The sequence below is a fragment of the Bos indicus x Bos taurus genome, chromosome 4 (genome assembly GCF_003369695.1).
Source record: "Bos indicus x Bos taurus breed Angus x Brahman F1 hybrid chromosome 4, Bos_hybrid_MaternalHap_v2.0, whole genome shotgun sequence".
Taxonomy (NCBI): Eukaryota; Metazoa; Chordata; class Mammalia; order Artiodactyla; family Bovidae; genus Bos; species Bos indicus x Bos taurus.
Window position 1 is genome coordinate 92,602,185 of NC_040079.1, and position 26,547 is coordinate 92,628,731.

The 26,547-nt window shown below is 37.5% G+C and overlaps 1 protein-coding gene across 17 annotated transcripts in view; it reads right to left on the reverse strand.

Moving 5' to 3' along the window:
* Positions 1-26,547, reverse strand: part of HDAC9 (histone deacetylase 9) — a 986,654-nt gene that overhangs the window by 569,108 nt on the left and 390,999 nt on the right. For 12 of the 17 annotated variants that reach the window (XM_027539980.1, XM_027539984.1, XM_027539978.1 and 9 more), the window contains one exon: positions 7,833-7,895. In XM_027539980.1, coding sequence (XP_027395781.1) covers positions 7,833-7,895 — 63 coding nt within the window. Of the gene's footprint in view, positions 1-7,832; positions 7,896-8,133; positions 8,264-8,302; positions 8,563-26,547 lie in introns of those variants that run through there. The other 5 variants (XM_027539992.1, XM_027539987.1, XM_027539981.1 and 2 more) reach the window with 4 other exon arrangements.

The window sequence follows — 26,547 nt, forward strand, 5'->3', positions numbered from 1 at the left end:
AATACAAGTGGTAGAGGAAGAAGGGGAAGACATGAGGGGAAGACACAAGAAAGTGAAGTTCTGGGGTATTTCCAGACTTATCAACATGCAAAGAATTTAATCATAAGTATATGACTAATTACACTTTGTGGTTTGGTAAATTTCCTTCTCCCTTAAATGTAGTTTTCATTGGATTTAATTATTGGATATTTTTAAAACACCATATATAAAAGGCCCATCACTTATTTTTACTATGGAAAATTTAACATGGATATAAGGAATGGAACTGATATTTTTATAAAACGTAAGACTGACTTAGTTTTGTATTCATCAAGCACTGAACATAAAGTTCTCTGATAACACTTAAAAGTACACATAGTTTAGTATTGTTAAAAAAAATTGTATTAATTACATTTGTTTTGTTCAACTGACTTAGTGGAAGAAGAATGGAATTAGTGGGAACAAGGTATTTTCTTGTCCTTTCATATCCCAATTGTCTATCTCCCAAGATCAGAACTGCCCATTGTAAGGGCGTTTCACATCCCAAGCTAATATCCGCTAGTACAGCAACTTCCTTTTAAGAACTGGATAGACCACAATACTGACACACTGTTTTGAAACACATGCCAAAATATCTTTGAATTTCATCTAAAGAAGGCTTGTTTTAAAAGTCATTCCATGGACTTTTACAGCAATTAAATTGTTTTCAAAGTATTCTAATTCAGGAAAAAAAAATGTTAAAACGAAGTTACCATCCCAGATTGTTAAAATTGTTCATTACTCTGAAAATGTAATGACTATAGCAACATACTGGCAAAGAAATTGCTTTCTGAATATTTTAAAGAAAATCCTCCCTTAATGTACTGAAAAAGTTTACACATTCTTTAAAAATTTCTTGCAATACTTTCTGTATCTCTCAAAGCCAACAATAAATGAGTATTTTACTCAAATTTCCAATGAAAGCTTTAATGCACCAGTCCATAATGTTGATTTTCCTCCTTCCCAAAAAAGAAAAAATGATGACTTGCAGCCTAAAGGGACCCAGTCTTCTTCCACAATTACTTCAGCTTCTTTAGTATTAGGGACTCCTAACAACAGAGAGTACTAAGTAAGAATTTCTATTCTATAATAGTTAAAAAAAAAAAAAAAAGATCAGTGTTTAAATGGATGTATAGCTTCATGAAAATGTAGTAACACAATTCAACTGAAAGAGAAATTCACAGTCCACTTCCTTCACTTATTTGTATTTTGAGAAATTACAAACTAAAGAAAATTACAAAGAAGAAAATTCCAACCACCAACCAACACCGTACAAGCAAATGGAGTCCAGCTAACATCATCCATTCTGCTTACCCTTTCTTCGTTCTTCTGGAAGTCAGAGTATTAATTGCAGGCTCCACCTTCCCTGGCTCAGTCATGGTCTGAAGGAGCTATCATAGTGGTCTCATTCTTCTTTTCAACGACTTACTAATATAAGGGCAGGTGATGTTCTTTTGGTCAGTGAGTTATTAAAGAAAACTTGCTAGAGAGCTTCTCAGAAAAACTTCCTTCCTTAAGAAAACATCTAAGGAGGCAAAGTTTTCTCATCTATGTCTCTGGAATTTATTGTGTATGTAGACAATGCCTGGAATTGCTACAATCAACTTTAGACTACTGGAGGAAAGAGACTTATGATGATACCAACTCTAAGACCAGCAGTACTGGTAGAACTATGAAGAACCTGACTGCCATTGATATGACTGATTACCGAGCTATTTTACTAAATGATAAATTATCTTGTCACTGTTACTTCAAATTGGATTTTCTGTTACTTGCAGTGGAAGACTAACCAAGCTTCTGTATCTAATACTTACAGTTAATCAGTGTTAGTATTTCGGCATAGTAGCTTCATGTGTGAGCGTGTAAGAAACACTTTAGAAAATATGGGCATTTTATAAAAATTCATGCAAGGCAAAAATCATGACAATGAAAACAGAAGTCCCCCTACCACCACCATGCACAATTTCTTCCTGATTTTCTTCTATTTATATATTAATTATTCTGGGAGATAGATAAAATAAACTTTTATAAAATGAGATATCACCAGTCATTTTTATTTAAAAAAATAAATTCAAATGAATTTAATAATGAAAAACTGCATTTGAAAAGACAATAAACATACTAAATGCTTCCTTTCTATATGAGGTACTATTTCCAAAAGATATGTCTAAGATTAAATGAAAAAACTATTTAAAAGAAATCAGTGTTTGGAGTCTCTTTTTTTTAAACCATGTGTTTCTATTTTAAACAGCAGGGAGTCTGTCCCTGCTCAGAAAGGAGCCAATATTAGTGCTTTCACACATCCCCACATCTCACCTCTCCCCAATGCCTCACATTGATGAGAGCTTTAGGAATATTTTTACATTGCCCTACTTCATAAAATTTGCTTTTCGTCCTACAACCACAGTCTCACATTTGTTTAAAAGGATTCAATTTTTGCCCCATTAACCTAACTATGCTTTCTCCTCCTCTTCTGACTACATTTCACTTTTGGCTTTTGTTTAAAGTTCTTTTTTTTCCCCCCATTGTGTGGGCTTCCCCGTCAAGCCGTCTGGGTCGTGGTTGAAGATGTCTAACTTGCCTACATACTTTCTCTATACTTTAACAACATCTCGCTGGAGTGGAACATTAGGTTGCACTTCTTTTACAGCTTCTGAGCTTTTCCTCCATTATCTTCTGGCATGGAGTGCTGGGTAAATTTGATAAGCCTTGAGTTTCACACATTCTCTCCCCACCCCCTCTCTCTTCTATTGCAGATCTTTGCTTTACTTGCCTGAACCCCTGAAGAATTATTTAGCATTTGAAATTCAATAGCCCAGTTAGGATATGACTCTGTGCTGAGCACTTGCAGCAAATTTTCCTAAAAGATGAGAATTCTTTCAATATGCAGATTTCTTTCTTTTTTCCCCCTTGTCAGTGAAATAATCTTTATTTTTAGAAAATAATCTTCTGTTTCAATGTTTTAGAATATCAACTTCAGGACATAATAACTCTTATGGTACACTGTCTTATTACTGATTTCTCTCCAATTGCTTTAATCCATTTTCCTTTTTCAGTCCCTCTGATTGTCTCCAGCCTTTCCTCTTAGTTGGTAAAAATTTTCACTGGTATCTATTCTGTTTCCTGCTATTTCTAATGAATATTTTTGTTCTATAATTATCATGCTTTCTTTCATTCTAAATTTGTTTTCCTAGACTTAAAATATCCTTTTTCATCCCATATTATTGGTTTAGCATCTTATCTTTGAGCTTCTGCTTTATGGAATTTATGTTCTTACTAAGGTGCTCTACTTGCAGGAAGAAATTATTACATAATTTCATGGTCTCAGTGAAGTTGATGTTTTTTTCTTAGTAGGATCTATCATACTAGTTTTCGGGGAAGAATATTTCACTGCAAAAAGCTATGGGTCTTTTTGTTTCCAATTGACAGTGTTGCTCTGAAGTCTTCATTTCTCTGGAGAGGGAGCATTTGTTCACCTTCCTCCATCTCACCAGTTTCTCTTCCAGAATCCTTCATACTATTCCTCAGTCACACGAAAAAAACACCACCAGCACCAAAAGCTGAGGATATCCACTCAGTTTGCTTCTCTCCAGTTATGGGAATGTTAGTGAGAATTTTCAGGAAGCTGTCAACTTGTCAGTAAAATTCTAAGGAAGAAGAGAATTCAGGCTCTGTTAAGTCTCTCAGCTCTGATCAAAGATCCCTGCTTCCATTTTTCCTTTGACTGCCAGTTTCTGAGATATGTTGCATTAGGTCAAATCATTTTCTTTGCCCAGTTAATGCTAAGTGTTGTGTATGGGGCGTGGGGGTAGACAGTTTATACTATTTTAGGGTTACTTCATTATTAGTCATTGGTGGGACATAATATAGTACATTTTCAAATTTCTCATCTCAAAAATCAGCTTTTTAAATTCAGAGTTTGGGCTTATCATAGTCTTCTGAGGGATTTATTGAATTTCCTTACTTAAAGGACACAACAACAATTATGCCACCTGTGTTACCCACAGAAAAATATAATACTCATTCTCGTCCCCATTCTCAACGGGCCTACTCATAACCAGCTTTTTGCTTATCAAATATTTCAATTGATAACAACCTTGTAAGTAAAGATAACCTGAGTTAGAGGATGGGAAAAATAGTGATTATGGGGAATGCCAGAAGTGATTCTTGACATGACAGGGGCATTTCACAGACTTACATTTTCATAATTAGATTCTGCTTTCCAAGTAGACATAAATGACTACTGAATCTTAAATGTTCATTTTCCCTCGATAATACACACCAAGGAGATGAAAGGATTCTGAAAGGGGGAAGAGACATTTTCCTTAAAAGAAATTCAGAATTTAGATTTCAATGTTTTTCTTTTATACCCTAAAATAAGAATACATAGTGAAAACAGGAGTTTTCCTTATTGTAAATGTGTTTTACAATGATGCTGTACAAACTCTAGGAAATTCTTTCATAATAATCATTCCAATATCATCTGGATGGCTCTGCTGTCCAACATATTAAGCAACAAGCCTGGCAATAGGGCAACACCTCGTATTCTGCCAGCCACTGCTCAGTGACCTGAGTCAGTGCTTATACATGCTTCAGCTTCTGCCACTTATCACTTACATTGGCCCACACAGCCACAAAAGTGGAGACTGACCTGGCAAGATGTGTCACTCATACCGAACTGCAAGATTCAATATTATAAAACATTTTTAGTAAAAAAAAAAAAGAAAAGAAAAAAACACTAGCAGACTACATTGTAGAACCTAATTCTACCTTAGATGTTTAGCGTGGCTGGGTCAGAATTAGGAAAAAATGGAACCATAAAAAGCACTTGTAATTCAATAGTGTATAAAGAGCTCTGAAGTACAGTCATCGATATTAATGCATAGTATCCAACATAACTAGAAAAACAAATAGGAACTGTAAAGCAATGACTAACAAGAAAACACAGCTTTTCAAACAACTAATCTCAAGAAATCTGCTGGGATTTCACTGTTAATTCCGCAACTTCTTTGCCTTTGAATATTATGTAATAAAACATTTCATAGCATACAGACACACATGCGCGCAAGCTACTCTGATTAAAAGTCACCATTTGCTCAAGGAGAGAATTTAATTCTTATCAGACCAGGAAAACAAAACCAAACCCTGATTTGTAAGGTAACTAAGGAAAATTTATCAAAATAAAAAGTCATTCACCCATGTGATGTACAATCTATAGCTTATCTGGCTCATTCGGCGAGATAGATCTTGGTACTGAAGAACCAGAAACCCAAGCTCATTCACTAAAAGTATTAATAAAAAATAGTGAGAACACACATTAACAACATGTTACCTTTGACCTTCACAGGAATGCCAAGAGGTAAGCAGGAGGACATCTTTATTCTTTAGTTTACAAGTGAGTAAACCAGTTTCACAATTTAGCAGCAGAGCTCTGGCTAGAACACAGAGCTCTCAGCTCCTAGAATAGTATTCCTTCCACCTTGCACTGCTACAGTGTATCTTTTTTTCTTTCAGATCCAAAAACTCCATCAATTTCTAACCCTTTCAGTCACATCTATGCCACTGGTCCAAAGAGGAACAAGATTTGTAGCTAAATGTAAACAAAAACACCCCTAATGTAGCAATTAAAAGGCAAGCCCTACCAATATGGGTCACCAGCATCACTATCACTTCCCCTTTCCCCTGTATCAGTGATAACCAAAGTTTGCTGCATATTAGAATTACTCAGGATTTAAAAAACCCCAGTGTCCAGGCTGTTTCTCATACCATTTAAATAGAAACACTAAGAGGCGGACCCCCAGACACCAGCATTTTGTAAAATACTCTTAGTGACACCACCTTTGAGAGTCACTGCCTCAGCAGCACACAAGACTAGGGGAATTAAACTTAAGGGCATATAATAATATGCTAATAAACAAAACCAAAAGTTACAGGACATGGTAGGAAGAACGCAAATGTCTTCATGTTTCAAATTTAAAAATAAAGAGAACTTTGAGTTTCCTTATGTATACCAGACAGGTTTGGGAGTGTTTGTCAATTGACATCACGTTTCATTTATTGGTGCTTACATGTTTCTTCCTGTAAAACTGACAACAGCACAGACAGTCTCAAGCGGGTCCCTGCTTGAAAATACTGTTGCTTTGTATAAAAAAAATCATGAAATGTCAGGAAAATGACAATCTCAACTGAAAGTGGAGTAAATTTGTGTGTAATTATCAGATACTGAGAAAAAGTGAAGCTTGCAAACACCTGTAGCAAGGTTCGGTGCTACCAGACAGTCTCTGCTTGAAAGGCACAGCTTGTTTTCTACCATATGAAAGAAATAGTAAACTTGTAACACAGAGATAAGGACTAAAAGGACAAAGTGTAGTACTGAAGAGACATCTAAAATAGCAATTTAAATAGAGCTGGTAGATATTTACAAATAAAATGCTAAGTGACCAGTTCCATCAGAGACATACAGGCTGAGCCCTCCCCATGCTTCTGTCGGCTTTGCAGGCGCAAAGGTAATAAACTATACTGACATTCTGGTATGTTTGCTTTCAATAAGCAGGCACCACGAATTAATGTAAGTCCTGTCACTTAAGTGTGAACATACCAAAATGACCCAAAATTGATATTTTACTCTGGAACAGAAGGATCCTAAAATCATTCCAAATAACCGAGCTTCAAAGAGAACTTGCTTCAAACACAGATACAGAGATGAGAAGGCGTTCAATGCTAAAACAGATATGAAGCCAACCTGTGGAATCTTTCTTTCCCATCTAGTTCTACCAAGTAAACGCTGCTTTATGCCACATTCTTAATATGGAAATCTAGGTGGTGATCTATAATTATGATTAAGCCCACACAGAAACACAGAAGATGTGAGGGAGAACTTTAAGCCAATTTAGACTGAAGCATTCGGAAGAGAACCAAGACAAAAAGTCCCTCAGGCTTTCAGAACTAGCTAGGGATAAATATGAAAAGCAACAATTACAAGTCCCCATGTACCATGCTATTGCCCTGAGAGTCTGCGCTTCTAACAAACAGAAACTGATAAAGCTGACAAGCTTCATCTCCCATCAGCTCAGCTTCTTGAAGGCACAAGCATATACAACAGAGAAACTAGAAATCGCAGTCTGTTTCTGTTATTCTTTAAAATGTTGCACCTGCACATAACACCTTTATATGTGTGTGATGCCACTGCATCTGCCTGACAATGCTAGACTCCCCAAAAGCTTTGAAGACGATTAAAATAACCATCTGCTAATAATAATTTTATTTCATCCTTAAGAAGTTTCATTTCGGGCTGAGGGGAAAAAAAAGCCAAATTAAAACTACCTTCACAACTCTTGTAGCAAACACATTTCAAAAGGTAGGTCTATAAATAGATGTGATTCTGTAGGCACACTGTAAATATAAAATCATCTGGCTAGAGACGGCTGCAAGGGAAACTGTAGCCCCAATATGAACTTACCTGATTTTTAAAGTCCCACTAGAACACACATACAGTCAGTAAACATCTCCTCTTTCTAGTTGCACGGTCAGTCAGTTGCAAAACACCCCCAACTACATTTTACTTAACTCAGTCCCATCCTTCATCAGAATCTTGGCGATTTCATTCAGAAGCAGCCTGTCCCTGAGCACACTGAATATGCACGGAAACAGCAATGGAAGGGATCTAAGTTAAACCTTCCAGATGCACCAAGAAAATAGCAACATCAACATCAAAAAGCAGCAAACCCTTAAGAGAGGCACTTCCCTGAGCTGCATTTCCCAAGTCAGCCCCCTTTTCACACAGAAAACGGCTCAGTGATGAAGACAGATCTTACCTGAGCTGATCATACTGTGCATTCTCTGCTGAGCCAAGAGCTGCTCTCGTCCAGCCACCCCATCTGAAGAAAAACACGAGTCAGTCTCGTAAATTGTCTGCAGCATATTCCAATCACTCTTACTTCAGCTACATGAAAGATTCATCGCTGCTCAGTGCACGGGCCCCAGGAGCTACCCTGGCTGGTCCTCCCTCCTCCCCAAGGAAAAGCGGCAGAGGATCAACTTCAACAATGATTTCCTTTCTGTTCAGAGGGACACGCACTTTTCAGAAGACCTGAACACTTTTCCTAGGTTACCAACCTGTGTACAAAGCAGAAAGGACCCAGTGGATGCTAGGGCTCTCTGGAGTTTAGGCTATCCCGGAAACTAAAAGCAGGTGGGAACTAGGAGTGTGCTTCAGGGTTATTGCTTTGTCAGAGTAAGTAGAAAAATACTAACTCTACCCACGAGAAAAAGAAACCAATTAAACCTGGCTTATAGTTCCTCAGGCTGCTAGAGTTTCCTTGTAGGAACCGTCAGTCAGTCCTGCCAGTGGCTTCAGCCGGTGCCCTTCTGCTATCTGTGTGTGTGTCTCTTCCTCCTCTCTGGTCTCTCTCAGCTCAAGTTGGCTAAAGCTAGTGATAATCCATTTGCATATGAATCAACAACAGCATGGCCCACAGGCACAGAAATAGAACAATGGTCGGCCTGAGCCAAAAATAGGTCAAGCATGGCCGAGTGATTGGAGCCTGCATTAATGCATTTAAAAATACCCCAGCAAACCCAGCTGTCCAGCCTCTATCTTTCAAACCATAATTCTCTATTGCAGGGCCTTAAAAGCCATTAACTCTTTCCTCCCTTCAAGCTTGCTTTACACACTGTGTTTCCATACTGGCGATTTCCTTCCAAAGAAAGGAAGGGGGGGTGGGGATCAAGAATCATAATTCTAAGAGGGCAAATGCACATACATTTCATTTCATTTTATTTTTGTAGTATGTGTTTTTGGAAGAGAGAGGAGAGAAGTGCAGAGCTCTGTATTGGTTCTAAAATAATACTGGAAGCTTTTGCTCATAATGTGGTTTCTGCCTCACCCACGCACAGCAATCCTGGTGTTCTATTTTTGTTGCCTGTTTCTCTGGCTACACTGCAGTTGGCTGTAGCACTAGAAGCTTTTCTGCCTTCTAGTTTCAAGACTGACAGGAGATTTAGTAGAGGTAGTTTCAGAAAACAAGCACATCCCAGCAAAAAATGTTTATGAAGGACTGGCTTGATTTTTTTACTTGCTGTTTAATATAAGGCAACTGTCCGCTTCACAAATCTTAATGCAATCTTAGTACCACCTATTATATCCTATTCAGTTTCTATTATATCTAAATTTTTAAAAATGTGTGTATATATGTATGTAAATACACACACACTCACATATATACACAACTTAGACCTAAAAATGTTCCATTTCAGCCTTTCAGGCTAAATTCAATTCACCTGCACAAAGAAAAGAACATGTTGGTACTTTTCTAATGGATGGTGCAGAACTACTGCATGTAAGCACCTGTGGTTCAATAAATATATACAGTCCCCAGCTCTGATGTTCAGCATTCATCTCTACACTGATTGCCTGAAATACAGACCTCACTTTTCTGTAGAAATAGTATTTATAATAGTTGATATATTCCCAGACCAACACATATTGTGAAACTCACCTATAAAGTAAATAAGCTACAGAATTTAGTACTAAAAGTTCTATAGTTTCTGGTGTATCCTTACAACATCTTTTCTATGTGAGGAATAAATTCTACATCATAAATTGACTTGCTAGCTTCAAGCAAATTCCAAGGGCAAATCCCAAAGTGAAAATCCAATGGTCTAGGAGATAGTCTCCTTTTCCTAAACTAAATCGGCAAGAAAAATAAAATTCCTAAGGCACTGGTAGCAGCACAGAAAGAAAGGGAAACAGGAGAGTGTTTCACGGTTCCCAGGACAATCAGATGAAGGAGGAATGTTCATCAACCAGAGTGTGAGGCAGAAGAAAAAGAACAAGGAGACAAAGTTTTGGTGAAAAGGAGGAAGCATGTTAAGTCAATGGGCAGCTTAAATAGTCACTGTTAAAAAATGGCACTAAATTTTCCTTCTGTCATATATTAACTTCTACTTATTGCACAATTCCCAGGTGGCGACAGTGGTAAAGAACCAACCTGCCAGTGCAGGAGACTTAAGAGACCTGGGTTTGATCTCTGGGTCATGAAGATCCCCTGGAGGAGAGCATGGCAACCCACTCCAATATTCTTATCTGGAGAATCCCATAGACAGAGGAGCCTGGTGGGCTAACAGTTCATGGGGTCGCAAAGAGTCGGACATGGCTGAAGCGACTTAGCACACACACATTGGACAATTATATTTGAACAGATAAATTACAAGATTTTTTTAAAGAGTTAGTCCAAATTACATTTGACTTAAGCAAAACAAGAAAACCTTATGCTCCTGTCAATGGGAAAAACTATTTAATTTCATCTGCTATTATAAGTAAACCTTCACTCTATTAAGACATTGGCGCTTAAAATTCCAGAAATGGAAATTTTGTGGATCTGGCAACTTAGAGATTATATAACCAATCACAGCATTTTAGACCTGGGAGGACATCTATAATGATGTCCAAACTCTCTGTCCCACAGGATGCCAGGGTACCTGGGAGCTGACTCATAGTGTTCTCCAGAAGAGGTTCTTCCCTGAACCAGAGCAGCCTAATTTTCATCTGCTTACTTTGAATTATGATTTCTTTTGAATAATGACTTCTTGTGTTAAAACAAAAATTAAGGAAAAAAGTATGGTGTATGGTGACAAGATGGTAACTAGACTTATCATCACTATCATTCTGTAATGTATGGCAGTATCTCAAAACATTATGCTGTGCGCCAGGAACTAACACAGTGTTATAGGTCAGTCATACTCTGAAGACAAACTCATTAAAAATAATCAGATTTGTGATTACCAGAGTAGAAGGGTAAGGGGAAAGGAATTGGATGAAGGTGGTCAAAGGTACGAACTTCTAGTTATAAGATAAAGAATACGGATGTAATGTACAACATAATCATTATATTACATAACACATAATTAGTTAATTAATATATGATTAATATAATTAACACTGTTGTCTATTATTTAAAAAGTTGTGAAGAGAGTAAATTCCAAGAGTTCTCATCACAAGAAAAAAATGTTTTTATTTTCATTTTATCTTCTATCTATAGTACATGATATATCAGATGGATACTCACTAAACTTCTTGTGGTAATCATTAATGCTGTATGTAAGTCAAGACATTATGCCCTACACCTTAAACATAGAGTGCTGTATGGCAATTATATCTCAGTAAAACTTGAAGGACAAAAAAAATAATTGATCTAGTAGGAATGGTCTCCCTAATTTACACATGAAGAAAGTAAAGAAACATTTTAGGGTTATGAAGGATGCAAAAAGCATTCATTAATGGAGTTCTGACAAAAGAGACTTGCTTAGTTTCTAACAGGTAGTCTAGCCTAGCAGGACCAGCATTCACGTTCTCAAGCCTGCCATTTCATCCCTTATAATGCAAATAAGTATCTGAGACATTCGGAATAAACTTTAATATTATATACTTATGAAAAATAGAATCATTCAATTGTCTCAGTGATTTTAAACAGAATACATAAAATTAGTGATAAACATACAAGAGAGATGACAAAAATTCTAGTACAGGGACTTCCCTGGAGGCCCAGTGCTTAACAATCCACACTCCCAGTGCAGAGCACCTGGGTTTAACCCTTGGTCAGGGAACTAGATCCCACGTGCCGCAACTCAGACCTGGTGCAGCCAAATAAATACATAAATATATTTTTTTAAAACACATATTTTCTCTTTAAAAAAATCCTAGTACAGAATTTCCCTGACTAAAGTTGTGGTTACTTCCCAATAAACCCCTTCATGAAAAAATATCATTAAGTCAAAATGTGTTTAATGTACACTTAACCCACCAAACATCATAGCTTATCCTAGCCTACTTTAAACAGGCTCAGAACACTTATGGAAATCTACAGTTGGACAAAAGCATCTAATACAAAGCATATTTTACATGGAGCATTGAATATCTTGTGTAACTGACTGAATACTGTGCTGAAAGTGAAAACTAAATGTTGTCAAGCATATTGGTTATTTACCCAGTGGTCACTGTGGCTGACTAGGAACTGTGGCTCACGGCTGCTGCCCAGCATCTTCAGAAAATATCAAAAGGCCTATCGCTAGCACAGAAAAGATCAAAACGCAAACTATGGTTTCTACTAAATGCTTATCTTTTTCACACTGTAGTAAAGTTGAAAACTGGTAAATGGAACTGAAACCATGCATAGTGATTAGTCAAATCTATTTCACCTGCCTGGACTAATCAAGGTTGTTTTAATATTTGCATGTCCTCCAAGAGCACATGGCCTAAATAGTAAAATATTTGCCCAAGAAGTTTTCCAAAAACCTGGAGTCAGCTGCATATAATTTGAGCTGAGTTGGTTAAGACTGGGTAGGACCACGGACTCTTCAAATGGGCATGCCCAGTGTTCACAAAGTGACCTTCTGAACGTGTAGGAGCCTGTAGCTTAGTTGCACCTGCACCTAAAGATAATCATTGCACCTTTTTCCAATCACCTCTCCCCAGGCTTCCCAAGCTCCCCATGCCTCAGATGCCCCTGCTTTTCTTATTCTTTATCCCATCAATAACCCTAGCCCTTGGTCTGTGAGATTTGTTCTTTTGTCTTCTCACTGGGCTGCCTTTCCAATAAGTCCTCTCTCTGCTGAAAATCTCCAGGGGCTCAGCGTTTTGGTTTGCTGTGTGTCAGCAGGATGAACCTGGTTCGGTAACTGAACCACTGACCCTGGGGACCATCTGTATTGACATAATATAAATCTCTTGTCGTTTTACATTTACATTATTCCCTCAAACTATGATTTACAGAAATATTCACCAAGCTTTTATAGTCATACAAAATAAAATAAGTGAAACTCAAAAGAGTAATTATCCATTCTCAGAGGTCCCCAGATAGGGCAGTCCACATAGAATGGTACAAATAATGGATCTTCTTCACTCTGATCAAGTTATATAATTTCAGGTTTATTTATATTTCATCCATGCATTCTTTCAGCATGTTTTGTCGTTAGCAGACTTGTCTTTCAACTCTTGATAGTGAAAACTTAGCTTAGAGCAAAAAGACACAGGACACTTATATAAAATAGATGCCACTTGTTTCTGGGGGGAAAACAGCATCATTAAAATCACCACCAAGTATATTGATTACCTCTATTATCTAAGAACTTAAATATCAAGAATATTGAAGTAATTCTTCTCACACCATCTCAATAAAGTCCTTAAAGAAATGTGACTAACTTTCCTTCTGGGTATTTGCAAAACCAATTTTACTGACTAGGAAAAAAAGATACTACCTTTCATATTATAAGAACTATAACAAGTTAATACAAATGTAAGGCTAGAATAGATGGGTAGTTTTAAAATTTTAATATAACAAATTTCAATTCAATTTAATAAACATTTTGGAAACTGATCTAAATATTACATTTACTTAATATGTAAAAAAGAATAGGGCAAAATATTTCAAATAGGCATTCAATCCTAATGCAAACTGTCATTCAAAAGTAATTATGATAATTCCAATTCTTTTTAAGGATATATAGGAAGATGAAAAACAATTTAAACATTTAAATTCAATTTTACTTAAAATTTTAAATTATAGCTTAAAAAATCTATATGGCATCAAAATATTTCCACAAATAAAATGAATACAGAAAACTCCACTGGAAAAAAAGCAAAGAAGGTGCTATAACCTGATCTATTCCTCCACCATAATACATCCTCTGTTCATCTATAATCAAGCAGAGACTTTTCATGTACTACCAAATCCTATGGTTTTAGAATCTAGATGCAGTAAGATTTAAAACTCATTTGCCTGAAATACTAAATAGTGCTTTAAAAGAAGCTATAAATTACTCATCCAGAGCTTTAACTCCTCCATGTACTCTTACTCACTCATCTTGCTGCTTCTCCTATCCTCACATTTCTCAAAGTATTGTCACAGCGATGAAGTTACATACACTTACCTGCAGGCAACTGACTTAATTCCTTGACCCCAGAGGAACAGCAAGGAGAGGGAGAGTACAATGCACTAATTTTTTATTTTGAACTAAGTAGCTTATTTTTCTGAAATTTCTGTCTCTTGGAAAAACATGAAAAATTCTCACTAAATGTGTTGCTGTTGTTTAGTCGCTAAGTCATGTCTGACTCTTTTGCAACCCTATGGACTGTAGCCTGCCCAGGCTCCTCTGTCTGTGGGATTTCCCAGGCAAGAATACTAGAGTGGTTGCCATTTCCTGTTCCAGGAGATCTTCCTGATTGACCTAGGGAATGAACTCGTGTCTTCTGCCCTGGCAGGCAACTCCTTTACACTGAGCCACCAGGGAAGCCCTCTTACTAAATAGTGGATAATCAATTCACAGGTCATTCCTCTATAACAACCTAATTGATTACCAGATGATCTTCAGATAAGGAAAAATTCCCTGGATGCAAAGGGTCTGCAAAAACACATGAGCAGTGAAATTCCAGGGAGACTGTTCCAAATGAAAACAAAACAACTTCCATACAAACCCTAGAATTGTTGGCTTTGTTTTGACTGAAAATCATTTCTTCTCTAACTCTTCCCTTCAAACCGGATGGATTGATCCATGATTTATTCTATTTTTAGAGGATTATAGAGCATCAGGATCATCCAGAAAGTTGTTAGAAATACAATTTATTGGGTCAGACTATTAAATGAAAATCTGTGGGGGAAATCTGAATTATAAAAGCCCTTCGAGTGATTCTGATGCATAAGAAGTTTGAAAACTAGTAGATAAGATCATCCTTTCCAAAGCAATGATTAGATGGCTAAAGATACAAATAAATTATCTAGTTTGGGTCTAATTTCAAATTAAGCATTATTATTATAGTACAGTTTTTCAAAATGAAAATAAACTTGATAATAGACTGAAGAAGACCATTTAATACTGATTTTGTATTTCAAATTGTATATCCTTGGCTAATCTATACTATGTTTACCAAACTATGTATATACAAGGTATTTATAACACTAGAAACTTTTAGTAGAAATCTTAGTTGCAAGAAAAAATGCTATTTTTGGCTATAGGGCTATGAAAATAAAAATTTGGGGAGAATTCCAATTAAGTAAAATCAGTATTCTAAACTTTGCTATTTGGTAAACTTCAAATTTTTAATTTTATATTATACTACAAAGTATGTTTCATTCTTATGTAGCAGCGCCTTTAATATTCATCCTTTTGGAAATAGATGTGATTCTGATTGCCAAAAACTAATATTCATAATTATGATCTGGATAGATACTATAGTTGAGAGCTATGTGCTTGGTTGCTCAGTCATGTCCAACTCTTTGTGACCGCATAGACTGCAGCACGCCAGGTTTCCCAGTCAATCACTATCTCTGGAGCTTGCTCAAACCCATGTCCATTGAGTCAGTGATGCCATCCAACCATCTCGTCCTCTGTTACCACCTTCTCTTCCTTCCTTCAACCTTTCCAAGCATCAGGGTCTTTTCCAGTGAGTCAGTTCTTCCCATCAGGTGGCCAAAGTATTGGAGTGTCAGCTTCAACATCAGTCCTTCCAATGAATATTCAGAATTGATTTCCTTTAGGATTGATTTGTTTTGATCTCCTTGCAATGCAAGGGACTCTCAAGAGTCTTCTCCAGCACCACAGTTCAAAAGCATAAATTTTTTGGTGCTCAGCCTTCTTTATGGTCCAACTCTCACATCCATACATGACTGCTGGAAAAACCAAATAGCTTTGACTAGATGGACCTTTGTTGGCAAAGTAATGTCTCTGCTTTGTAATACTCTGTCTAGGCTTGTCATAGCTTTTCTTCCAAGGAGCAAGTACCTTTTAATTTCATGGCTGCAGTCACCATCTGCAGTGATTTTGGAGCCCAAGAAAATAAAGTCTGTCACTGTTTCCACTGTTTTTCCATCTGCCATGAAGTGATGGGACCAGATGTCACTATCTTTGTTTAGTTTTGCTATTATTTCTCATTTTGCTATTATTCTTTTGTGGAGTCTTGTGGGTTTTCTATGTAAAGTATCATGTCACCTGCAAAATAGTGACTGTTTTACTTCCTCCCTTCCAACTTGGATAACTTTCTTTTCTTGTCTGATTGTCTGGGAGTTCCAATACTGCATTTAAGTTGAAGTAGTAAAGGGGGGATCCCTGTATTGTTCCTAACTTTAGAGTAAAAACTTTCAATTTTTCACTGTAGAGTATGATGCTATCTGTGTGTTTTCCATAATATCCTTTATTATGTTGAGATATGTTCCCTCTATTGCAATTTTTTATAGAATGAAAATTTTTATCATTAATGAATGTTGAATTTTGTCAAATTCTTTTTCTGTGTATATTGAAATGATCATGTGATTTATGTCCTTCCTTCTGTTAATATGGTGTATCACATTGATTGGTTTGAAAATATTAAACCATCCTTGAGTCTCTTGAGATAAATCCAACTTGATCATCCTGTACTTTGATAAAAAGGTATAGGACTGTTTTTATGTATTGTTAGATTCAGTTTGATAATATTTGTTGAGAATTTTTGCATCTATATTCATCAAATATATTTTCCTATAATTATGTTTAGAAGTGTCTTTGGTTTTGATATCAGATTCTAGTGGTCTTATAGAATTAAGTTGGGAATGTTTTGTCTTCTTCAATTTTTTGAAATAGTTTGAGAAGGAACAATATTAGATTGTCTTTATATGTTTGTTAGAATTCACCTGTGAAGCTGTCCAATCCTAGAGTTTTGTCTGTTTGGAGTTTTTTTAATTACAAATTCACTTTCACTACCAGTGATCAATCTGTTCTAATTATCTGATTCTTCCTGATTCCTTTATTAATCATCTCAACTACTCTGAGAGACAGTGACCTATCCCTTTGTTTCCTTTTAAGTATGGCTTTTACAGATAGCATATTTCTGGATTTTTTTCCCACTCACCTCATAAAAAAGTCTCATATTTGCTAAGTTCATGGAAGGGAGAAAGTGGCTCTTGCTGGCTCACCATTTATCAAGAGCAAAAAAGTAGTATATCCATTTCACCCTTCAGAACTCTGCCCAAAGCGTATCTCCCCAGAAAAGCCTTCCCTGACCTGAACGGCTGTGAATGAAAGGACCTAATTACAAACAAAGCTAGTGGAGGTGAGCTATTTCTAAAAGATGATGCTGTTAAAGTACTGCACTCAATATACCAGCAAATTTGGAAAACTCAGCAGTGGCCACAGGACTGGAAAAGGTCAGTTTTCATTCCAGTCCCAAAGAAAAGCAATGCCAAAGAATGCTCAAACTACTGCACAATTACACTTACCTCACACGCTAGCAAAGTAATGCTCAAAATTCTTGAAGTGAGGCTTCAACAGTAGGTGAACCGAGAACTTTCAGATGTTCAAGGTGGATTTAGAAAAGGCAGAGGAATCAGAGATCAAATTGCCAACATCCGTTGGATCATTGAAAAAGCAAGGCTGTTTCAAAAAAAAAAAAAACGAAACCATCTACTTCTGCTTTATTGACTACTCCAAAGCCTTTGACTGTGTGGATCACGACAAACTGTGGAAAATTCTTCAAGAGATGGGAATACCAGACCACCTTACCTGCCTTCTGAGAAATCTGTATGCAGGTCAAGAAGCAACAGTTAGAATCAGACGTGGAACAATGGACTGGTTGCAAATTGGGAAAGGAGTATGTCAAGGCTGTATACGGTCCCCCTGCTTATTTAACTTATATGCAGAGTACATCATACAAAATGCCAGGCTGGATGAAGCACGAGCTGGAATAAGATTACCAGGAGAAATATCAATAACCTCAGATATGCAGATGACACCACCCTTATGGCAGAAAGTTAAGAGGAACTGAAGAGCCTCTTGATGAAAGTGAAGAGGAGAGTGAAAATGCTGGTTTAAAACTCAACATTCAAAAAACTAAGATCACAGCATCCGGTCCCATCACTTCATGGCAAATAGATAGGTTAACAATGGAAACAGTGACAGACTTTATTTTCTTGGACTCCAAAATCACTGCAGATGGTGACTGAAGCCATGAAATGAAAAGACACTTGCTCCTTGGAAGAAAAACTATGACCAGCCTAGACAGCATATTAAAAAGCAGAGACATTACTTGGCCTACAAAGGTTCATCTAGTCAAAGCTATGGTTTTTCCAATAGTCATGTATGGATGTGAGTGTTGGACCATAAAGAAAGCTGAGCACTGAAGAATTGATGATTTTGAACTGTGGTGTTGGAGAAGACTCTTGAGAGTCCCTTTGAATGCAGGGAGAACAAACCAGTCAATTCTAAAGGAAATCTTCATTGGAAAGACTGATGCTGAAGCTGAAGCTCCAATACTTTGGCCACCTGATGGGAAGAACTGACTCATTGGAAAAACCCTGGTGCTGGGAAAGATTGAAGGCAGGAGGAACAGGGAATGACAGAGGATGAGATGGTTGGATGGCATCAGCGACTCACTGGACATGAGTTTAAGTAAGCTCCAGGAACTGGTGATGGACAGGGAAGCCTGGCGTGCTGCTGTCCATGCGGTTGCAGAGTCAGACATGACTGAGCGACTGAACTGAACAGAATTTTGTCCTTCCTTCTACCATAACATAAATCATTGGATATTTTAACACTGGCTACACATCTATTCCCCACACTAGACCTCAGCAAGTCAAGAACAGAGATGTCATTCATCTTCGTGACCAAGCCACTGCAGAGCCAAATGATAAGCACTCTATGTGTGTTACTTAAATGGATATATGCAGAATTAAATTCAGGAAATTTCCAGCGATTTTGCCTACACTCTTAAGGTTCTCCTTGGCTCTAAGGGCTAGCCTGGCTCCTGTTGCAATAACTGCACAGGATATAGTGAAAGGACTCTTCTAAAACATCAAAGCTCGAGTCAAAATAAGTTCCACTTTTACATTCTTATTGATTCAAAGAGTTCCTTTTCAGTTTTAAAGAGATCCTACATGGTCAAAATCTTCGGAAGGAGGGGACGTTATGTTTACATATTTTCTAAAGAAAAGAGAGATATATTATGTGAACTAGAAACAGGCTTCAGATAATAATTTGTATTTGATTTATGAGAACCACAGAATCACTTTTACATGAAGGGCAACTACATAACATTCTCAATCATCTAACTTGTTGGATGGAGAAGAAGCTCTAGATTCAGACAGAATTTGACTTGATTTTTAGCTATCAGTTATTTGGTACTCATAAGCTGTATAGTTTGGATAAGTTACTTAACTTTCCTGAGTCACATGCAAATTAATGTATATACAAGCTAGATAAAAAAAATTTGAATGAATTCTTATCATACTAATATAATTCTTTAGACTGATAAACTATGCATACTCAAATTCCCTCAACTTAAAACTGGGAATATTAACATTGGCCTTGCAATATTGCCTTAATATTTAGAAATATGAATATAAAATTCATATCATTATGCCAAGAATATAACAGGTACTGAGTATACTGTATTTATTATTATTATTAGAGCACATTATGAATATATAAATCAAGAAATATGTAATTGAAGGCCTACTTAGACTTCTATATTCTTATCTAAGATAATTCCTATTTCTCAAGATGAGCTATAACACTGTAAAACAGAATATAAAGATCATTAAGACAATAAATGCTGGAGAGGATGTGAAGAGAAGGGAACCCTCCTACACTGTTGGTGGGAATGTAAACTCGTACAGCCACTATGGAGAACAGCATGGAGATTCCTTAAAAATCTAAATACAGAGATACTATATGACTCTGCATTCCCACTCCTGGCATACATCTGGAGGAAAACATTACCCCAAAGGATACATGCACCCCAATGTTCACTGCAGCACTGTTTTCAAGAGCCAAGACACAGACACAAGTTAAATGTCCATCAACAGAGGAGTGGATAAAGAAGATGTGGCACGTATATACAATGGAATATTACTCAGCCATCAAAAGTGAAATAATGCCATTTGCAGCAGCATGGATAGACCCAAAGATTGCCATCCTGAGTGTAGTAAGTCAGACAGAGAAACAGAAACATCATATGACATCCTTCATGTGGAATCTAAAAAGGCATGATACAAATGAACTTATTTACAAACAGAAGTAAACTCACAGACTTTGAGAATGAATTTATGGTTGCTGGGGGAAAAGGACGGATAGTAGGGATAGATAGGGAGTTGGGATGGACAGGTACACACTGCTGTATTTAAAATGAATAAACAACAAGGACCTACTGTACAGCACAGGGAATTCTGCTCAATGTTATGTGGCAGGCTGGATGGCAGGGAAGTTTGGGAGGAATGGATATATGTATACATACGTATGGCTGAGTCTCTTTCCTGTCCACTTGAAACTACCACAGAATTGTTGACTGGCTATATGTCAATACAAAATAAATAGTTAAAGAAAAAGAATATAAAGATTATTAGTTTCAGTTTCTGCTGTTTTATAAAGGAGAAAAATTGAGTGCTATATAAGCTAGATAAAAATTAGAGTGAATTCTTTTCATATTAACTCTTTAGAGTGATAGATAAACCATGTGTATTAGAAAACTTACTGATACCTGCAAAATAAGAAATGGAAATAATGAACAAGAGGGTGATTGGTATATTCCATGCTATTTTCTATGTATACTTTGTAAGACCAAATTACATATTTTAGTACAAGGAAGAGAGATTTATAATGACACTCACATGAAACAGAAAAACTTCACTGGGTACACAGAGCTACCTTTTTGTTTGTCATTTAATCAAAACCTAGGAATATCTTCAAACCACAGTACATTCCTCTACCCCCACCAGCTAATGTTTTCATTCCAGATGGCTGTCTATTTAAAAATCAATTAGCTAATATTAGTAATTTTACTTGAAGCTATAGCAACCTGTTTTTTATAATGAAATGGGGACTGCTGTCTTTTTATTTTGGCATTTTTCTGAAGGAAACTTTCAATAGTACTTCCGGTAAGCAGAAGGGACCATTTGGAAGCCAAATTCACATATTTTAAAGTCAACACCTTACTTGGATTGGAATTTATGACTTTTTGATTATTTGAATTATTAATAAATAAGTACTATCTTGATAGAACCCAAGTCTATCAAGGCTCCTACTCTTCCCAAGGTGGATGCAAGTCTTCGTATAGTTAAAGTAAACTGAAGCCTAAGAACAATTAGTGTTCTGAGGAATAAATGGTAGAGAACGCTCAAACATAATTTAGTGTTTCCCTTTATAAGCTAGGAGAAAACATTAGTAGGAAATATCATTTAAGAACCTCAGGCATTTCACTTAAAACAAGTACTTTACTCAAAACAGGATCAACCATACAGAGCGTGTTACATTAAAAAAGAAAGAAAAGAAAACTTAAACAAGTACAAGGCATGAGAATTCACAATTACTTTCAAGAACTAGGCTAATATGGCTGACTTTGTATCTTATGGGTCAACACCTATCATCACCTATTTTAATATCCAGTCTACAATAAATCTCAAGTAGTCTTTTTATTATTTTAACTTAATCATGGATTATCATACATCTCAGAAATGTTTAACTAGTAGAATCAATAAATAGAAGACTATATTGGCTTTCAGACATCCAAATATATATGATCAAATCAACTGAAAAGAAAGAGCATGATTAAGATGATATTCAAAATTTTGAATCTGTGACCTTGAGTTTAATGTATAGGCAGCCATGATATCATCTTTTCTAATAATAAAATCTATTAACATTGAATTTTAACAGGATTAGTAATGTAGTGTCGATCTTAGAATATTTGATGGAAAAGACAAAGTACTTGATTTGTATAAATTTTAAATTTTATTTCCAGAAAAATAAAATCTCCCAGAAGCCACTATGTACATCCAGAAGCAGCTCTTGTTTTCCAGGATAAAGCTTCTTACCATGGGGGTAAGTTGAATGACACATTAGATAATGTGGCCACACTTCCCTCTAAGCACATGCTTCCCACTATCTTCCTACGATCATGACAATGATGATGTCTACTGACACATTTCATAAATCAGAAAGAAAGTGAAAGTCAAAGTGAAGTCGCTCAGTTGTGTCCGACTCTTTGCGACCCCATGGACTGTAGCCCACCAGGCTCCTCCGTCCATAGGATTCTCCAGGCAAGAATACTTTGAGTGGGTTGCCATTTCCTTCTCCAGGGGATCTTCCCGACCCAGGGATCAAACCCAGGTCTCCTGCATTGCAGGCAGATGCTTTAACATCTGAGCCACCAGGGAAGCCCATACTATCAAATAGATCTCCTTTTTAACATTCATTTTCCTATTTTTTTTTAAAACTTGCCTCATTTTTCATTAGGTTCTTCAAAACCCCTGTATCCCAAGAGTGATTATATCAATGCTTCTTAAAATGTCCTTTCTAGTTACATGAAATGATCTCTGCCTCACTTTAGGAATCATGGCCTGCTCTCTGAGACATTTATTCACACACTACCCTTTGATGCCTTTGTTTTCCCACATAGAAATCAAAAGTCAATTTTTTTTTTCCTTGCTTCAAACCTAAGCACCTATTTCTTACCCATTAACATCCATACACTTTCCCTCTTCTTTCTTTGTAGCATATATCAAACACTAATTCAGTGTCTTTTTCTTTGAATAATTTTCTTACTTGGAAAACTGCAGCAGCAGCAAAAGTAACAGTTCTGATGAATACTTGGAAAATATATTAGGCTCTGTTCTGTTTTTAATTTTAAGAGTTTCCTATATGTATACAGGGACTTCCCTGGTGACTCAGATGGTAAAGCGTCTGCCTACAATGCGGGAGACCCGGGTTCAATCCCTGGGTTGGGAATATCCCCTGGACAGGGAAATGGCAACCCACTCCAGTATTCTTACCTGGAAAGTCCCATGGACGGTAGAACGTAGTAGGCTACAGTCCGTGGGGTTGTAAAGAGTCGGACACGACTGAGCAACTTCACTTTCACTATATTTATACAACAAATATTTTTCCCTTTGACAAATAGTCATTCTTTCAATGGCTTCTGGGAAGAAGGCTCTTAGGTGTTCAAGCGAAGTGAGAGTGGCCACAACTGAGCCCAGGGAAAGTGCATGAGCTGTAGAACCAAGCAGACCTAGGTGTCAGTGTTCCCTCTGGATTGCTTTAATCTTGTGGTCTGGGGGGAATAGAAATTATGTCCTCTGAACCCTCAAACTATGTCCTAACAAATGTGTCATGTAGCTCAAGAAAAAATAAGATAAAATAAATAAGGGTTCAATATGCATTATGAAGGGATACTATTCCCTCACAGTATCCCTTCATAACTATGAAGGAAGAGAATCCCTTCATAACTATGGAGGAAGAGTATTCCTTCATAATTATGAAGGAAGAGTATTCTTTCATAATTCATATTTTTAATCCCTTAATAATATTTTTATCTTATCACATTAACTTTCATATTTTGAATAGTAGAGTAACATCTTAAATATTTAGTGCTGGAAGATAACTAAGATCAATATAAAAATACAAGCAACATCCATGCAGAGGGGCCATAGTTGAAAATATACCCCTGAAAAGTGTCAGCCAGGGAGACCCTTTAACAGTGTGATTGGGCATGCTGACATTTGTTACAGAAGATCAGGGGCCACGGTTCTGCCTCTGTTTTCAGTTCAGACCCTTTGTCTTCTCGTCAGAAATGAGAGAATCTGATCTTTTTCGCTGCCCCAACTTAACAGAGAAAATGCAGAGTGCAATCAGAACTCGACACGCTCCTGGCTGTGTGATCATGCCTCAGGAATACCCAACACGCAATCAGGCATTTGATGAACATATTGGAGGAAAACAAAACCCTTTAGAAAACTAGTGGTGGAGAGTTGGTACTTATAGTGAGCCACAAGCAATTACAGACAAAAAGAATAATAATTTTCTGCAAATAATAGCAAAGGTCTTGACGCAGGGGAACAACAACCAGACAAAAATCATAATGTCATAATGTGGCCCACCCAGATGAGAAACTCCAGCCTTCAGACTATGCAAGGCAAGAAATCCAGCCTCGATTGGGCACTACAGGGTACAGGTGAGATAGGAACTGAAGATTCCTTTCAGGAATTATCATTTGTCCTATATGATTTTGCTTACTCTGTGCAGTAAAGTAAATTGCTATGCAATTTATCAACTCACATTCTGGAATTTTATAATCTTTCTAAAATCTTGAATTAAAAAGAGATTTTCTGCGTTTTGTAATGGATGCTGGGAGTAAAACCTGATTACTTGAGACAACAACTCTGATACTCAAAGTAAATAGAACCAAGTACAAACCTTATAAAACTGTTCATAGAGTTTAGTAGTTTACAGCCATGTTTGGTTAAGGATATGCATTTGATTTGGAGAAGGAAATGATAACCCACTCCAGTATTTTTGCCTAGGAAATTCCATGGACAGAGGAGTCTGGCAGGCTTCCATGGGGTCCACGGGGTCACGAAGAATCAGACACGAATCAGCAAGTAATAATAACAATGCATTTGATTAATCCTAGAGTAATATCTTGAGAGTCCCTTGGACTGCAAGGATATCAACCCTGAATATTCATTGGAAGGACTGATGCTGAAGCTGAAGCTCCAATACTTTGGCCACCTGATGCAAAGAGCTGACTCATTGGAAAAGACCATAATGATGGGAAAGGAGAAGAGGGTGGCAGAGGAAAAGATGGTTAGATAGCATCGCTGAGTCGATGGACATGAATTTGAGCAAACTCTGGGAGATAGTAGAGGACAGAGGAGCTTGGAGTACTTCAGTCCATGGGGTCACAAAGAGTCAGACATGACTTAGCAACTAAACAACAATATTCAAGTAAACCAAGCCTTGTATTAAAAATTTTTTAACACCATGATGGAAACAATAGACCCATAACAATGCACGCATCAGCTATAACATAATGCACATTCCAGAGAAAATTCATATTCTGTTAAATAGGCACCCCCGATAGCCCTCCCACCCCACCCCTTTAAAAAAACAGAAACCATAGCTCGGCTTGGTCAGAACCTGCCACAGGGTGGACAAGTGCACAAAACAATAGACAGGACGTGCGTGGAGGGGCGGCGGGAGCTGAGCCAGTGCTGAGGGCAGCACAGCACAGCACAAGGCAGGGACTGCATTCCAGGGGGGCTTGGGGAAGGGTCCCCACCAGGGCCTGACGGCTGAATGAAACTGGGCACATGCATCTGCGGTGAAGGATGCAATGGGTGCAAGCACTAGTTTTTAGTTTCTTAGATACAATCCTGATGGCTCCTTTAGGCAACATAGCAGCCCAATCAATAGCTTTTTCCTCTCCTTTTCATAGTGAAAGTTATTATTATATTTCTATTCTTCTAGTTCCCCAGGCCTAGAAAAGAATCACATATGAACCAACATCCACTTTATATTCTTATTATCCCCTATTTACCAATCACATTTGATTTAATTTTTTACAGTAATATGAGTTGCAGCAGAACAGACTGAGCATCTTGAAAACTCCCTCTATTTTCTGTCCCTCAGTCCTCTACTCCGACAGGGTACTGTCCCCAGCCTGTTGTAACCACCTGTGGAAGACTCCTACAGCTCCAGCCCTAAGGTACCGCTCTCTTTCCTACTCACCACTCTTCCCACAAACTATCTGCGAAACAGGAACTTCATGGTCACAGAACAGGGGAAGGTACTGACCTCTCCTCAGGAGCAGGTTGTCTGGCGTTAGAAATATTTCATCACAACTGTCTCTGATTTAACTTCAACACCTTGTTATGTATTAGAGACAAGATGGCATAGGGAGAGAAAAGCAAAGACACAGCTTCAATCCTGATTACAGGGCATTCTGACTTTGTGACCTGGGGCAAGCTGTCCCCAGTTTTATCTACATACTGGCTATTACCATATATCCTTAGTAAGAGTGTTGCTGTGATGACATATGAAATGGCCAACACAAACACTGGTACACAATAGTCAATAAATAGTAGATCAGATCAGATCCAATCAGATCAGTCACTCAGTCGTGTCCGACTCTTTGCGACCCCATGAATCACAGCACACCAGGCCTCCCTGTCCATCGCCAACTCCCGGAGTTCACTGAGACTCACATCCATCGAGTCAGTGATGCCATCCAGCCATCTCATCCTCTGTCATCCCCTTCTCCTCCTGCCCCCAATCCCTCCCAGCATCAGAGTCTTTTCCAATGAGTCAACTCTTCGCATGAGGTGGCCAAAGTAATGGAATTTCAGCCTTAGCATCATTCCTTCCAAAGAAATCCCAGGGCTGATCTCCTTTAGAATGGACTGGTTGGATCTCCTTGCAGTCCAAGGGACTCTCAACAGTCTTCTCCAACACCACAGTTCAAAAGCATCAATTCTTCGGCGCTCAGCCTTCTTCACAGTCCAACTCTCACATCCATACATGACCACAGGAAAAACCAGAGCCTTGACTAGATGAACCTTTGTTGGCAAAGTAATGTCTCTGCTTTTGCCTATGCTATCTAGGTTGGTCATAACTTTCCTTCCAAGGAGTAAGCGTCTTTTAATTTCATGGCTGCAGTCACCATCTGCAGTGATTTTGGAGCCCCGAAAAATAAAGTCTGACACTGTTTCCACTGTTTCCCCATCTATTTCCCATGAA